The 15,477-nt window shown below is 37.4% G+C and overlaps 1 protein-coding gene and 1 long non-coding RNA gene across 7 annotated transcripts in view; both read right to left on the reverse strand.

Moving 5' to 3' along the window:
• Positions 1–15,477, reverse strand: part of TRAK2 (trafficking kinesin protein 2) — a 68,225-nt gene that overhangs the window by 15,215 nt on the left and 37,533 nt on the right. For all 6 annotated transcript variants that reach the window (XM_045078559.1, XM_045078560.1, XM_045078562.1 and 3 more), the window contains 7 exons: positions 9,047–9,123; positions 6,913–7,029; positions 5,731–5,940; positions 5,030–5,108; positions 3,460–3,590; positions 2,939–3,013; positions 1,612–1,749 (listed from right to left, as the gene is read on the reverse strand). In XM_045078559.1, coding sequence (XP_044934494.1) covers positions 1,612–1,749; positions 2,939–3,013; positions 3,460–3,590; positions 5,030–5,108; positions 5,731–5,940; positions 6,913–7,029; positions 9,047–9,123 — 827 coding nt within the window. The remainder of the gene's footprint in view (positions 1–1,611; positions 1,750–2,938; positions 3,014–3,459; positions 3,591–5,029; positions 5,109–5,730; positions 5,941–6,912; positions 7,030–9,046; positions 9,124–15,477) is intronic.
• Positions 10,951–13,299, reverse strand: LOC123391647. Its single transcript, XR_006606346.1, has 2 exons — positions 13,247–13,299; positions 10,951–12,177 (listed from the first exon to the last, which is right to left on the reverse strand). It is a non-coding gene; the product is annotated as an uncharacterized LOC123391647 (long non-coding RNA).

The raw sequence follows: 15,477 nt of genomic DNA on the forward strand, positions 1-15,477 counted from the left end.
AAATGTTTGCTGAGAAAAACAGGATATTTAAATAGTCTCAAAGTATAGTATCTTCCCATAAAAGAGTAACTTTGACCACCTGGCTAGAGTAGCATCTGTCAATTTTCATCATTGTAAAGTTAATTAGTAAAATTAATTTAATTAACTATCAATTAGCATTGATTAATTTTAGAGTGGGAAAAGTTGGCAGATGCTAACATTGTCCTAGTGATCAAAATTAATTAACATCATCAGTAATGGGATAAACAGACAATGTGAGCCTCCTATTACAGTGTACTGAGAAGAACATGGCAGTATTTCTGCCAAAATACAATGCTTGAATCTAATCATGAGGAAACATCAGATAAACTCAAACTGAGGACATTCTATAAAGGTCACGAAAGGCAAGCAAAGACAGAATAAGTGTTCCCAGTTGAAACAACGAAATGCAACATATCCTTCAAAGGACATTGTTGGGACCATTGGCAAAATTTAAATGGGCTCCATGGAGGAGATGATAGTATCAGTGACAATTTCCTGACTTTGACAGTTGTATGGTTATGTAAGAGAGTGTCCTAATTCTTAGTAAATACACACTGAAGAATTAGGAGTTAATAGGGTCTATCTGTAACTTATGTGAAATGGCCCAGAAAAAAAAAATAAGAGAATGATATGGCAAATGTAGTAAAATGTTAAAAACTGAGGAACCTAGGTAAAGGATATATAAGAGGATATATTTTTGTACTATTGTTGCAGTATCAGTCTAAGTTTAAAATTATTTCAAAATAAAAAGCTAAAAAACAAAAATCCTGCTCCTATATCTTTCAAAAAACCTACTATATAGTTTGTCTTTTAGAAAATTTTACAGTATTGCTTATAAGTATTTATGAACTAGATTGTTAAAATAATTCTTTGAACAGATTTTGGCATAAACTCACAAGTTTTCATTAATTTCTTTTTTTTTTTTAGATTTTATTTATTTATTTGACAGAGAGAGATCACAAGTAGGCATAGAGGCAGGCAGAGAGAGAGAGGAGGAAGCAGGCTCCCTGCTGAGCAGAGAGCCCGATGCGGGACTCGATTCCAGGACCCTGAGATCATGACCTAAGCCAAAGGCAGCGGCTTAACCCACTGAGCTACCCAGGTGCCCTCATTAATTTCTTTAATTCAAAAAATACTATATAGTGATGAATTAAATAAACATGAATCCTGCTCTGATGGTGCTTACACTCTAACTGGAGTTAAATATACTAAGAAACTCAAGATCTGTGGAAAGAGGTTTTAGATGTTCAGAGTTCTATTTGAATCAGTGGGCCTAGGGTAAGGATGACCCAAGTTTAAGTAGCTCTTTGGTACACAGACCTAAACCTAGTTGCCTTAGGGTATATCTTATACATTACAATAAACTGGATGGTTGTCTGTTAGAAGAAAGGTTGCAATAAATAAGAGTATTAAGGTAGATGTAAATATGTAAATCAAGGCCTAAATCAATAAATGAATTCCAGAAACAAAGATAAACCATGTTATTTCTTCTCAAGATACTTTATAACACCAGAAACCACATCACTCTCAGAACAATCTAAACTTAAGCAAGCTTCCTTAAGCAAGGAACATATACCCCAGAAAACTCACCCCAGAAAAAGCTCCATATGACTGTGAGAAGTAGAGATGAGCAGCAGGGCCGGATCTACTTCGAAGTTCCTTTATTTCCTCTTGGGATTCATGTAACATTCCCAGACACTCCATGTTCCTGTCCTGTAACTCGTGCAGCTGAAAAAAAGGATGGTAATTGGTGTACTTCATTATATTCTCAACATGACAATGGGGAAAATAAACCCCACTGGGATTAATTTTATCCAGAGGGCTAGATAACTTCATGAATATAATTTCAACAGAAATTATATTTCTGTTGAAAAGCCCTAAAACAAACTAAGCAGTTTGTGTACACACACACACACACACACACACACAAGCTTACAGAGGAATAATAGCTATGGGTCAAGTTAGGTTTAGCATAATGTTAGATGTGCATATTTTTATATGTCGCTCTGAAATGACACTCCGAAATGACAAGATCTAGTCATCCCAAACAAGTAGTTTCTCCTCCCTTGTTTCAGAATCTTCTTTATATAGCTAGGTACATGAGCATGGTAAAAGAGTATATAACTTTCAGAATTTTACATATATTTTTAAAGATTTTATTTTATTTATTTATTTGAGAGAGAGAGAGAGAATGAGAGAGAGCACAAGCAGTGGGGAGGGGCAGAGGGAAAGAGAGAAGCAGACTCTCCACCGAGTAGGGATCCCAATGTGGGGCAGGATCTCAGGACCCTGGGATCATGACCAGAGCCAAAAGCAGACACTCAGGTGACTGAGCCACCCAGCTGCCCTTTTCAGAGTACATTTTAACTTCAAAAATTTCTTCGAGTGTGGTATGTGGACTGGATCATGCAGATTCTAGACCTTTACTATGAAACTACTCTATTGGAAGCTTTTGGCGGCTGTGCCTGGGAATCTCATTTATAACTAATTTTGCCAGGTGATTCTTAGTGTATCCAAGGGAACCATCAAATTATATCTAATACACAGAATTTTTATATAGATAAAAAGTAAAAGAGTTTTGGTGTTTCTCCTGACATATCTGCAAAAACACTCATCATAAGAAATTATTTAAAAAACTGTTGGATTAAGATAGATTAGTAAAAGGGTCACATATGCCTAAAGAATCTTACAAAAGACAAGATTTTCTCTATTAATCAGGAAAGATGTCGTTATTAATTTTAGGGACAGAACCTTTAAACTGCTTTACTTCTTAGATCTCAAAATTTAATCTTATTCTTTCATTGTTATTTAAAATCTGGTAATCACCTTTAATCATTCTTGGTCATTAAGATGAAAGAAACTATCCCCCCCACCCCCCCACCCCCAAATTGCACAAAACAAAGGAAGAGCTGCTTACCTCCATTGTCAGCTGTCTTTGGGCATCTTTGGAAGCTTGTAGGTGAAGTCTCAGTTCCTCCTTCTCAATCACATGCTAATAACATATTAAAAGAGAAAAATGAGCCTTCCCATATAACATATGGGCTACTCTACCTTTTTTAAAGACATCTTAAGAGTAAATCTCAGCGGTAAGGTCTAGAGGCCTATAAAAAGCTAACCTTTCAAAATCCAAATAAAAGCAATAAATGGGCAGAATATAAAATCTTAATTAAGATGTTCAGAGGTCAATAAGCATGAGTCACTAATTCATATCATAGTTTTCTAAGGAAAATATAACCCCACTTGAGAGAGAGAAATAGTAACTTAGAAGAAGTTATTCATACATTTCGTGATGAGAAAGCCTACACCAGCAGTCGGACTACAGCACTGTAAAGGGGTAGGGAGCACACTGACTTTGCTTAATGTATCTAGCACTTAGCAGAGGGCACGGTATGAGGCCAGTGCCGAACAAACATCTGTTGAATGAATGAATGAACGTACTTCTTTAACTTTGTGTTGAAGATCCACAATTTGAGACAAGAGAGAGGAGATCTCTTCCTGGTACCGAATGAGTTCATCACTCTTCCCAGATAATTCTTCAGTCATTCTGGACATCTGAGCATTTGTCTCACCTCGGCAACAAAAGAGAAATGCAAAAATCAATATAAATGGAGGGTAAGGGTTGGCAAACGATGTCCTGTAGGCGAAATCCTATTTTGTAAAAAGCACTGGAGTATATTACAAATAGACTTGTAACATAAATTTAAGAAATAAACCCAGATAATTGAGTAGAAGAAGATAAAGGGTCTTCTGAAACAGGCGAGTGCGGAGGGCCGGATGGGCGACGATGAAGCTAAGAGAGAGGACGTGTAAAAGCAAGCAAGTTCCCGGTTTGGGTCGCAGTCTTTGTCGGAAGGCTGAAAACACGTGGGTTCTATACGTTTTGAAGTACCACGACATCACCTCATATGTGTATCTGAGAACTCTTCAGGGACATCAATAATTTCCCACAAGCAACAAAAATTAAACTTAACAAATAGAACAAGGAACATTTCCAAACGAATCAGTCACAATCTGTTAAAGCTATGGAGATGCTTCTGTACAAGACAGACTTTCCAGGATTGCTCTCAAACCAAGCAAAGCCTCGGAAGCAATCCCTGGAGCCTAGCATACATGCACGTAAAATAGAACCTTTAGAATTCCACGGAAGCAGGAAATTTTGCTTGTAAAAACTCGGACATCAAACGCAAGTGGCAAAACTATTTCTCAGTGTTATAGAAAACTATTTAAAAATTGACAGAAGGTCTCTAACATTTCAAAGGAGGCAGGAAACTGGTACCTAAGCTGGTGGGCAAGTCATTTCCTCTTTGGTTTTTTAGAGCAAAAAGGTTGCATGATGGAGCTCTGATGGAGAAGATTCAATTGACATTTTTCTGGTTCTCTAACACTGTCATTCTAAGCTATCCCATTCTGACGCCCACGGCCCAGATGAACAGGCGTGATGTTTCATATCTTCTCTTTCAACATAAAAGGTAATATATTTATAGAGAAATTAGGTATCGTTCTCTAGTAAAGCCTTTTTCTAGCTGATTTATTTTTACAAATTATTTTTAATCAACAATATCAAACCAAAATACATTGTTATAAACATATAGCTGGCACTTAAATACTCATTAAATGTCAAGTTTTATGCCATCATTTAAACCCTGGCTCTGCCACTTACCAGTTTTCTAACTTTGGCAAACCATAGTCTTTGTATCGTCTATAGGACTATTTCCTCATTGATGAAATAAAAGCTTCAGTTCCTTTCACTCTAATGTGCTATAACTGATAGAAATCTAGGTCCTTCTTTAATGATGACGGCAATTTGAAATAAAGATATTTCTTAAAAGTACATACGATGTTTTGTTTAGAGTTGTGGGCTCAATGTGATATTCCAAGATTTTCAGTAACTTTTAAAAAATTATTTCTTGAGATGCCTCTACTGAAACCAATGATTTAATTTCTGAGTTGGTGAGATACCACCAAAGAACTGCCCCAAAACTATGAAATAAAATGTGTTAATACATACGAAGTTCTTTAACACAGTCATTGACAAGCTGTTGTTCCTTCTCTTCATAGGTAATAGTTTCTGTCTTTATGTGACAAGCCTTCAAGAAAAAAAAAAAAAAATCAGTCTGGATAATATCTTCCAATGACTTTAGAGTATTAACTTTAAAAACCTTTAATTCTCATTTGAATGAAAGACAAAATCCAAAAAGCTTTATCTAAAATAAAGTTATGGGACAGGATATGACAAATACCTTCCCCTTATTCCTCTCAGGGCCTTTGCACATGACTACTCATTCCCCCCTGGTGCTCCCCTTTTCCATACTTTTCAGGCTCACTAATCCCTAGCCTCCATGAAAAAGTCACTTACTTATTAAGTAGGACTTTGATTTTCCCCCCGTTACACAAGTTCAGGAAACCCTGTAATTTTCCAACCTAGTTCTTATCACAGTTGTAATTATTTAGTTATTTTGTGTAAACTCCATAAGACATATATACCATGCTGTAGCTTTCTCTATTTCATCTATCAGCTTACTATTATCTACTCGTCAATGAATGGGATCTAAGTATCAATGAAAGGCAAATACACACGCTTTGGCTGTCACCCCCGAATTGGAATATCAATAGCAAATCCTTAGTTATGCCATATTTTACCTCAGCACTACATGGACCTAAATCTAAAGGTAAAGGAAAGTGGGTATTAGTGGGAAAGTGGGTACGTACCTTGGATCGAAGAGCCATATTCTCCTCTTCCAGTTCCTTGAGTTTTTCTTGCAGCATGTCCAACTGCAGCAAACCTTGGGATAAGCTGAAGGACTCATTGAACCGGAGGGGTGTAGAACAGCTGGAATCGGTTTCACTCTCTTCAGAAGCAATAGAGACAATTCGAAGTAATTCATCTTTCTTGGACAGCTCATGTTGCAGTTGATTAACCTGCACATCAAAGGGTTTGATCTATAAGATGTTTCCATGTAACGCTGCTTTTATTTCATGGAGCAACTGTTTCTTACCACAAAATAAAATCCATAAAATCAGTTGCTAGATTTTACTGACTAAAGTGTTAAAAAGAGAATAACAAACTTCAGATACTTTCTAAGATACAATGTTAGAGCATTAACTCAACCAATATAGCTTCTTCTGTGCTAGATGAGAAGCCAATTTTTATATTCAATATAATAAGAATGTAGGAAGAAAATTTCACATAAGATGATACATTGACACTTAAAAACAAAACAAAACTAAAAACCCTTCAAAGGTCACAATAGACCCTTCCTTCAAAGTCTCATTTATGCTTTTAAGTATAACTCTGCATCATGACTTCCTAACTTTAGTTTTAGAAAATAAATATTTTCAACTTAAAGGTTCAAATGTTATTAAATATAATGCATTTATAAAATATAAATGAAACCAGAAAATAACAAATTACAGGAAATTTTAAATGTAACCCTCCAAGTTAATAATAAATCAGTTCTCACGAAAGAATATTTATTACATGAAATAAATTTCTTCACCTTTTCCTTTTGTTTGGATTTTTGAATAAAGATACCTCATTTGGGTATCTATTATTCAGGGTTATTTTAAAAAATAAATTTAAGGTAAGATCACACAGAAAGTCTACATAAAGGGAGGAGGAAACAGTATTAGAATCTAAGCAGGGTGCCTCATGTTTGGTAGGTACTGAACATAGGCTTTTACCTTGACTAAGGTCGAGTCCCACGAGCTCACCTCTGCACAGTAACACTTCATTTCTCTACTGGTTAGTTCAATGGCCGCCAACAAAGACAAGGTGCAGTGGTGTTATTTACCTACCTACTGTTACCACTTCAGGGGCACCCAGAAAACTAAATTTCTTCATTGCCCAAGAAGTAATTATTTCATGCTACAAATACTTGATCAAAGACTTACTTGATCAAAGGCTTGTCCCAGCTGCTCCTCCAGAGCTTCATTCTGCTCAGACAAGACATGGTTCCGTTTTAAGAGAGCTTGTCCAATTCGAGCAGCTAGCTCCAGATCACGATCTCTCTATTAGAACACCAAACACATCTTTTGAGTACAAACAAAATTAAGTGGTAGTTTAGAAATTCTTCAGTTTCCCTAAACTCAAAAACAATGTCCTGGAAAGCATCAAGATTTATTTTAATGCCCAGATATCACAAATAAGGGCCCGACACACTGGAGGTGTTTAATATATGTTGGTCAAATGGGCAGCCACCAGAGTTATAAATGCAAGAATGTATTTGTTTTCAAGTGAGATTTATTCATCACCCGATTAGAATCAAACAACCCAGTCTTTAAACTTATGACTTGGGGAAATTAAAAAATCAATAGGGTCTTTAAAAAATGAAGACAGGGCCTGGCACACAGTGAAAGCCCAACAGATATTTACTGAATGCATTTGCCTATTATGCACAGTAAGGACATAGTATGTGTGATGACAACAGTTCCAATGAGGGCAAAGTCTCTATGTATTCAGAGCTAGAGGCTTAAAGGAAAGCGTAACTAAGAACCCTACTGCCAATTGCTGCAAAAATGATAATGTGAGATAAAAGAGGGGTGGACAGAGTAGAAGTTCTGAGGCTACAGGTTCTGCTAAAGCATGAAGAAAGGAGTTTCAAGAAGTCGACGGTAATGATGCTGGGAGGCCTACAGAAAAGCCAAGCCAAGCAAGCGTTACTCCTACGTAGACATGATACACAGCAAGCGTTACTCCTACGTAGACATGATACACAGCAAGCGTTACTCCTACGTAGACATGATACACAGCAAGCGTTACTCCTACGTAGACATGATACACAGCAAGCGTTACTCCTACGTAGACATGATACACAGCAAGCGTTACTCCTACGTAGACATGATACACAGCAAGCGTTACTCCTACGTAGACATGATACACAGCAAGCGTTACTCCTACGTAGACATGATACACAGCAAGCGTTACTCCTACGTAGACATGATACACAGCAAGCGTTACTCCTACGTAGACATGATACACAGCAAGCGCGTGGGAATCCCACCTACGTGGTGGTGGTGAGGACTGTACTCTGCGATGGAAACTGTCAATACACATCTAGCTGCCTTATGTACGGGCATGGGTTCCACTTGCACTAATCACTGTAAATAAAATTCAGCTTCTATCCTTTTGCTCTAAAACATATGAAAACAGGTGGATGAATGATCTCCAAGCTTTCAAGGCCCACTGATCTCATTGCCAGCATAGGCTAAGTGGCATACACAACATCATTCTAGGCGGCTGCAGGGAGAGGGGAAAGGGGTACTTCAAAGAGAAAGTTTCTGTAAGATCAACTGAAGGTGACGTATACTGAGACACCTCCAAGGATGCCAGCTGGAAGAGAAACATGGTACATATCAAAAATGTCATGGACAAACTGAGCTCAAATAATAGTCTGAACTGAAAGTAAAAAAGGGAAGATGCTGGGGCGCCTGGGTGCCTCAGTTGGTTAAGCATCTGCCTTTGGCTTAGGTCATGATCCCAGGGTCCTGGGATGGAGTCTCTGCACCAGGCTCTCTGCTCAGCGGGGGGCCTGCTCCCCACCCTCCTTGCCTGCCTCTCTGCCAACTTGGGCGCTTTCTCTCTCTCTCTCTGTCAAATAAGTAAAATCTTTTAAATAAAAAAATAATAATAATAATAAATTTTTTAAAAAGGGAAGATGCTGAGAACTGCTGGTACTGATTTGCAATGGAGATTATCCCTGAATGGGCACCTCTACTGCAGGGTAATAGCAAGGATTTATTAAACAAAACAAAACAAAACAAAACTTCCCCCTTTTTAAGATAGGGATAGGGAAGCCAGCACCATGATAACAACAACAAAAATTAAACCCTCTGCAACTTCCTAACAATAAACTCCAGGAGCCATTCTACTTTGGAATACCAGTTGGAATGTCCATCCACTTATAACAGCCTTAAACAAAATAACCCAGCGCAAAGACATGACTGTTTTTCATTTGACCCGCAAACTTGACAGATTTTAAATGATTGTTCAGTTTTAGTGCCAGAGAAAGAGAAGATCTATTCTTACCTCTGCCAGGAGGTGTGTGACCATGTCGATATCATTGTAAGTTTTGGTCATCTGCTCCACTCTGTCTGTGCCTAGAACTAAGACAGTTAAAAACAAATGTTTATAGTATTTGGAAATATAAGAAAGTTTTAAATATTTGCAAGAGTTGAAAGATAACAACAACAAACCCAGGCTTTTACAAAATGTCATTCAGGGGAAATAAAAATATATGTGAAGGAAGAAAAGAAATGTTTATGTATTAGACACTCAGGAAATAGACCAATAATTACAAGCAAAATGTATATCATACAATGAATTAATGAAGTTCTCAAATTATCATAAGGCAGCCTCTTCCTTACTATCTCCTCCTCCTCCAGTAAGAACTTTGGTCCACTCACACTAGAGAGTGTGGGCCTGAAGAATGGATTAAATCACCGATTGTGTCATGGCCTAAAGTTCCCAAGGGGTAAGTTAGTGAGGGGTTGTGTAATTACAAATATATTTAATTAGAATTCTGTTGTATGTTGAATATCTGTGATCACCTATTATGTGAGCTAATATCAATAAACAAGGAATGGACTTGTAGGCCTTTTTGTAGTTCCGTTATGAAGCATAATCTTTTTTAGCTTAATTAAAAACTCTTTATGAAAATTGCCACCATATGTTGGTCTCTACTATATGATAAACTACAGGGACGCCTGGGTAGCTCAGTGGGTTAAAGCCTCTGCCTTTGGCTCAGGTCATGTTCTCAGGTTCCTGAGATCCAGCCCCACATTAGGCTCTCTGCTCAGCGGGGAGCCTGCTTCCCCACCACCTCTCTCTCTCTGCCTGCCTCTCTGCCTACTTGTGATCTCTGTCTGTCATATAAATAAATAAATCTTTAAGATAAACTGTATATTATATTATTATTTGCATAATTTAAGTCCAGGATTTCTGCATTACATTCAGGAACTGTCAATGCATTGAATAGTATAGCTCCAAAGAGAATGACTAGCATGACCCCAATGATTTCCACAGTCACAATAAGCGATACCCTTTTAAGTTAATGATGCATACTAAAAGAGGGATTTTTTTTTTTAAGATTTTATTTATTTATTTGACAGAGAGAAATACAGCAAGAGAAGGAACACAAGCAGGGGGAGCAGGATAGGGGGAAGCAGTATCCCCACTGAGCATGGAGCCCGATGTGTGGCTCAATCCCAGGACCCGAGCCAAAGGCAGACGCTTAACTGACTGAGCCACCCGGGCGTCCCAGGATATGTATTACTTTTATTTAAGCTTTTTATTTTCCTTTCTACCAAAACTCCTTAAAATGAATCTGGGACTTACCTAGAACTTAATTATTAATGACATCTTATTCCTAGCTAAAAGTAAAACAAAGTGCTGGATTAATAGTAATAGGAGATGGAAACTAAAAAGATCTGGGTAGAAACATTTTTACCCCCAGAGCATCTATATTTATACGTAGGAAAAACTGGCTCCACAATTTTAACCACAGGAGTAAGAGAAACAGGCTTTTGGGCCAAAGGAATCTTCACAATTTACCTACAGTGTGAGGTCTCCATTATTTCTGGCCTCAGTAAGATGAGACAAAAACATCAAATCATATCTATGTTCTAAATTAATTACAGAAAACCAGCCAATGGTTGCAAAGTTAAATGTAACCTAGGGTGGTGGGACTCATCTCTAGATTCTAATTTAATTGATTTGCAGGAGCCCCAGGGCACATGCAGGAAGTGAGAGACACCCAGGGGTTCTGACAGGGAGCTAGCAATGAAAACTCCCAATTCAGAAGTTAACACTCGAAGCAAGAACCAGGAATCCTAGAGACTCAGTTAAAAACAGTTTTTATAAAACTAAACAATTTTTATAAAACTAAACCGGAACAATGTATGATGTAGTTGATATGACAAGACTGACCAGAGTTGAAGGTAAAATGGTAAATTTATTTGGAAGTAAATTAAGGCTGTAATAAAGAGCTGGTGAGCTGTAAGTCACACATGAAGAAAGGGGAAGAGAAAATAAAGGACACAGTAATACAGAAAAGAGATGTTTAGATTAAAAGGTGTTTTAATGAAGAGAAATGAATAATAGTGAGAATAATGAGGTAACAACTTCCATCTCACAGGGTCATAAAAAAAAACCTGGCTCTGCTCATTCTCAGTAATGGGCTTTTTGCACCATGCTGCTGTTCCTGTCACAGTTCCGCCAGGACCAGAAGGCCTTTACCTGATGGAATAACCAGGATCCATCTATGAATGCAGGTTACAAAACAACACCGATCCCAATTTTGTTTTAAAATTGTGAGCATCTCTTGTATACATATGGATATAGAAGAGAGGCTAGAAGGATACACGTTAAAATATCATAGTGGTTATCTCTGGGTATAGATTATGGTTGATCTCTTTTTTTTTTAATCTTTTGCTAAATTTTCCATGAAGAATAAATGTTATCTTTGCAATCAAAAAATAGCAGCTCTTGTTCAGAGGTTTCAAAAACAAAAATGAATTTTCAAATGCTTAAATATTTATTACGGCAAAAAAGTTAGATAAGGCAACCAGAATTCTCCAATTTTTGTTGTCTGTGGAATAGTGTCTATCTGTGCTACTCAGCCCCAAAGCTGGGCCACCTCAATTGCACAGAGCAGCTCAGTTAACGTCAGTCAGTCGCGAAGCACAGAGAAATGCAATGAGTTCCTCCTGGCAGGCCCATCCGTTCCGTCTTCTCTTCCTTAACACAGTCCTCTTGGTAGATGCGTTGCTTGGAAGATTCCAAAAGTACTCAGGGCAAATCTCTTAAGTGTTCTCTTGGCATTTAGGCATTGTAATTAAATGCTGCCAAAGTGAGACACTGATTCTGCTCTGTGACTCTGTAACCAAAAACGGAGAGCCAAGCAGACTGATTTTATTATAATCAATTCTATCAAATCCTAAGTGCCCATCAGTTCTCAGCTCTTAAAATAAAAATGTTACATAGGGTAGAAATTAGCAACCTTCCTGGTTTACAGACAGGAAACTCCTAATTCTTAAAAAATTTTTATATATTAGGGGAGATGATAAACATTTTTACAGAACAATTTTGCAAGTTGGTTTTCAAAGGCAGTTGATTAATGTTCAACATTTTTGGTGTAAGATTTGGAGAACCTGATGTTCCTGAAAAAATATGGGGGGGAGGGGAAGATATACATAAGTTCTTTATCAATCCTCACTTAAAGTTTTAAGTCTTCATAATTTCCCATTGACCACTCAACCTCACATATTTTTCAGGATAGGAAGGGCCCATGTTAATCCATTTTGATCTCTCTGTCATGAGATGGTGCTTGATAGGTCTCTCATGTGTCTCTTTTCAAGGTCTAGAGTTTTTACAATTACTGAAATTTAAGAAGATTTCTAATCTCTCTAACCCTCTTGCAGCAAAAAATCAAAAACAAAGCAACAAAAACCAAAAATGAAACGGCCCACATGGCATAGTCAAAGCCGCAAGAGCTGCTGGTAACTACAGACAGGACTTCCGGTTTCAACCCCGAAGATGCCGCTCTTGCTGCTGTAATATGGAGAATGCTTCTGCAAGGCAACAAACGGCCTTCAAAAGCACTGAGAACAGAGAGAAAGTGTCTGGTGATTTACACCATCTGGGAATGCCTTTCTCAACAGGGTTCCAGGGGAGAATTAAGCCCTACATACAATGATATGAGTGAGACAATTTTCTCAATACTCCCACAGATACTACTCAATAGATGTCTTGGGGCATACGACTTAATTATTTTGTGGAATTGGCTGAGAGGAAATATAAATATGTTAACCTCCATGATCTGACTTACAGCTACTGCTTCCTGAACATTATCAGTTATATTTCTTTTCCTGCCAGTATAGATTAATAATTTTGGGGAGCAAACCTTGAGGAAAAGCATAACCAGAAGTAATTATTTCTACAACTGTATTTCGCTACAAAATTGTGCTCCCTTCCTAATTCCTTAAATTCTCCAATGAAAATCACTATGAAATGGCCATATATAGCTTTGGATGACAATGCTTTGTGCTGGTAGTTCTCAGATGTTAGGACTTGTTAAAACAGGAGGACTCTTAGGAAGACTTGTTAAAACACAGACTATGCTATTCTCCACTTCCAGAGTTCCTGATTCTGCAGATCTAGGGTAGAGGCCCAAGATTTTGTATTTCTAACAAGTCCCCAAGTGATGGCAAGCTCTTAACTAAAACTTACAAGACTACAGGGCGCCTGAGTAGCTCAGTTGTTAAATGTCTGCCGCCTTCGGCTCAGGTCATGATCCCGGTCGGACTCCTGGGATCGGGCTCCCTGCTCCACAGGAAACCTGCTTCTCCCTCTTCCACTCCCTCTGCCTGTGTCCCCTCTCTCGCTGTGTCTCTCTCTGTCAAATAAATAAAGTCTTTAAAAAAAAAATAAATAAAAAATAAAACTTGTAAGACTAATCATTTCCCCCCAACCCTTTTTTCTCATGCATTAGAAAGTGGTACAGGTATCCCCTTTTTTCAAATAAAAAATACCCTGAAAGGCAGATCGGGCTTCTTTCTATTTTCAGCCTTTCCATGAACAAATGGCACTTCCTGTAATGATGTGCTCTGACTGCACTGCTCACCCTCATAGCTCACTCTGGGTCTCTCTCTTAATAAAATTAAGGAAATCCTGAAATGACTTGTTCTGTATGTAAAACATTCTCTGAGTACCTTAAAAATTATACATGGCAGGGACTAGGACGGAATTATTTTTTTGGACCCACCCACTGCTCTCAAGTGTTCTATTTTAAAAGTAAACAATCTCTTTCTGACTTGGGGAGGGCTCCAGAGAACACCCGGTATCCTTGCTGCCATCCGAGGTGGGCTCCCAACCCAAATCCCTGCCCATGCTGCCTCCTAAACTTATTTTTCTTCTCACAGCTCTTTCCACTTCTCTGTGTTACAAAAGAAAGTGCCTCTGCCTGTGCCACCTCTTTTTATTAGCTGTTAAAATGCATTTTATGGAGCAGGAGTACCTCCTGGTATGTGAGGGAAGTAGGGATAAGAAGAGGCTGAAGTAGTACCAGAGAGCTAAACCCCAGGACGGCCTATGAGGGTGCATAATGATTATTCACAACCACAGATCTTGGCATCTCAAAGGGACAGAAAACTGCTGAAAAGGGTCAGAGAATGTTTTGTAGCTTGGCTTTTTAAAACATTGATCACTTTGCTAAATAAAGAAAACCACTTATCTTTTACATTCATAAGATGCAAATTCAAAATGAAGTGTATTTATATTGGAGTGAAATGGTAACCCAAAGAATTGATATCTTTAAAATTAACAGTGAAATTGGGGTATAGTACAGAGATAAAGAATTAGTGGGCTAATTACAATCCTAGTTTATTTGCTTCAGAATCTTATGTATATCATACATAGTTCAATTTTCAAATTGTTGAAATGAAAATAGTATCTTTAGACTAAAGGATGAGGATAGTTTTCTGGACCCTGGAAGTATGGGTCTGTAACAGCCTATTAATCTCAAGTTTTCAATTGCTCCCTTGAACATCATGATTTACTTTGTATAAAGTCCTGGAAATCCAAGTATTTTAGGATTTGATTATAATTTATTTTCCAAAGAAGTTTATTTTTATTTAAAATTCTTCCTAAAAGTAACTCCATGAAATTATGATAAGACAGCTTTCTGGCTACAGTTCCATCCGCTAATGGCATTTATGACAAAGAAAAAGTAAACTAAGGGGCACTTTCTGTGCCACTTTATCAAAATAATGACAGAAACGAAACTTATTCTGAAGAAATTTGTTTGAATTTTCTTCTCATAAATCTAAAAAGGCATGGAACAAAGAGAAATGGAAATAAAAAACAAGCATTTCTCAGAAAATCTCAAGCAAGCAACTTCTCAAGCTTGAAAGTTAAGAAAACCTTAAGAGCTTTAATATTCAGCTACTTATAAGAATTACTGAGGAAGAAATAGTTTTATTTGAGCTTCTTGATATTCTAATTCAAGTTTAAACAATGTTTACAATTTTTTTTTTCCCTGAACAGTAAATAACCTGGTTCTAGGAAAACTACTATTAAAAGCAAGTTAATGACTACTGTGAAAATTCGTATTTCACAACAATCATGAAAGACACTGAAGCACTCACTGGGAAAAGGTTTAGGAACTGATGCAATGTCATATCTATCCCAAATGAGAAGAATTTTACCAACATACTAATGTTGAAGTTAGAGACTTTTATTATATATCCTAGTAGCTACTATGGACAAAACATTTTTATAGTGAATGAATTAAAAAAAGTCAGCTCATCCTGAAGCAGATGTTTGGAATGAGGTCAAAAGCAAAAAGGTCTCCATTACTTCAATTATTAAAGCTACTTAAGTATTCAAAAACCACGCTTCTTAGTGACTGACCTCGTTCCTGTGACAGTGTTAAACAGGAAATACAAAGTAAGATAGCTGAT

This window comes from Mustela putorius, unplaced genomic scaffold, assembly GCF_011764305.1.
Source record: "Mustela putorius furo isolate JIRA1106 unplaced genomic scaffold, ASM1176430v1.1 tig00000275_pilon_pilon_pilon, whole genome shotgun sequence".
Classification (NCBI taxonomy): Eukaryota; Metazoa; Chordata; class Mammalia; order Carnivora; family Mustelidae; genus Mustela; species Mustela putorius.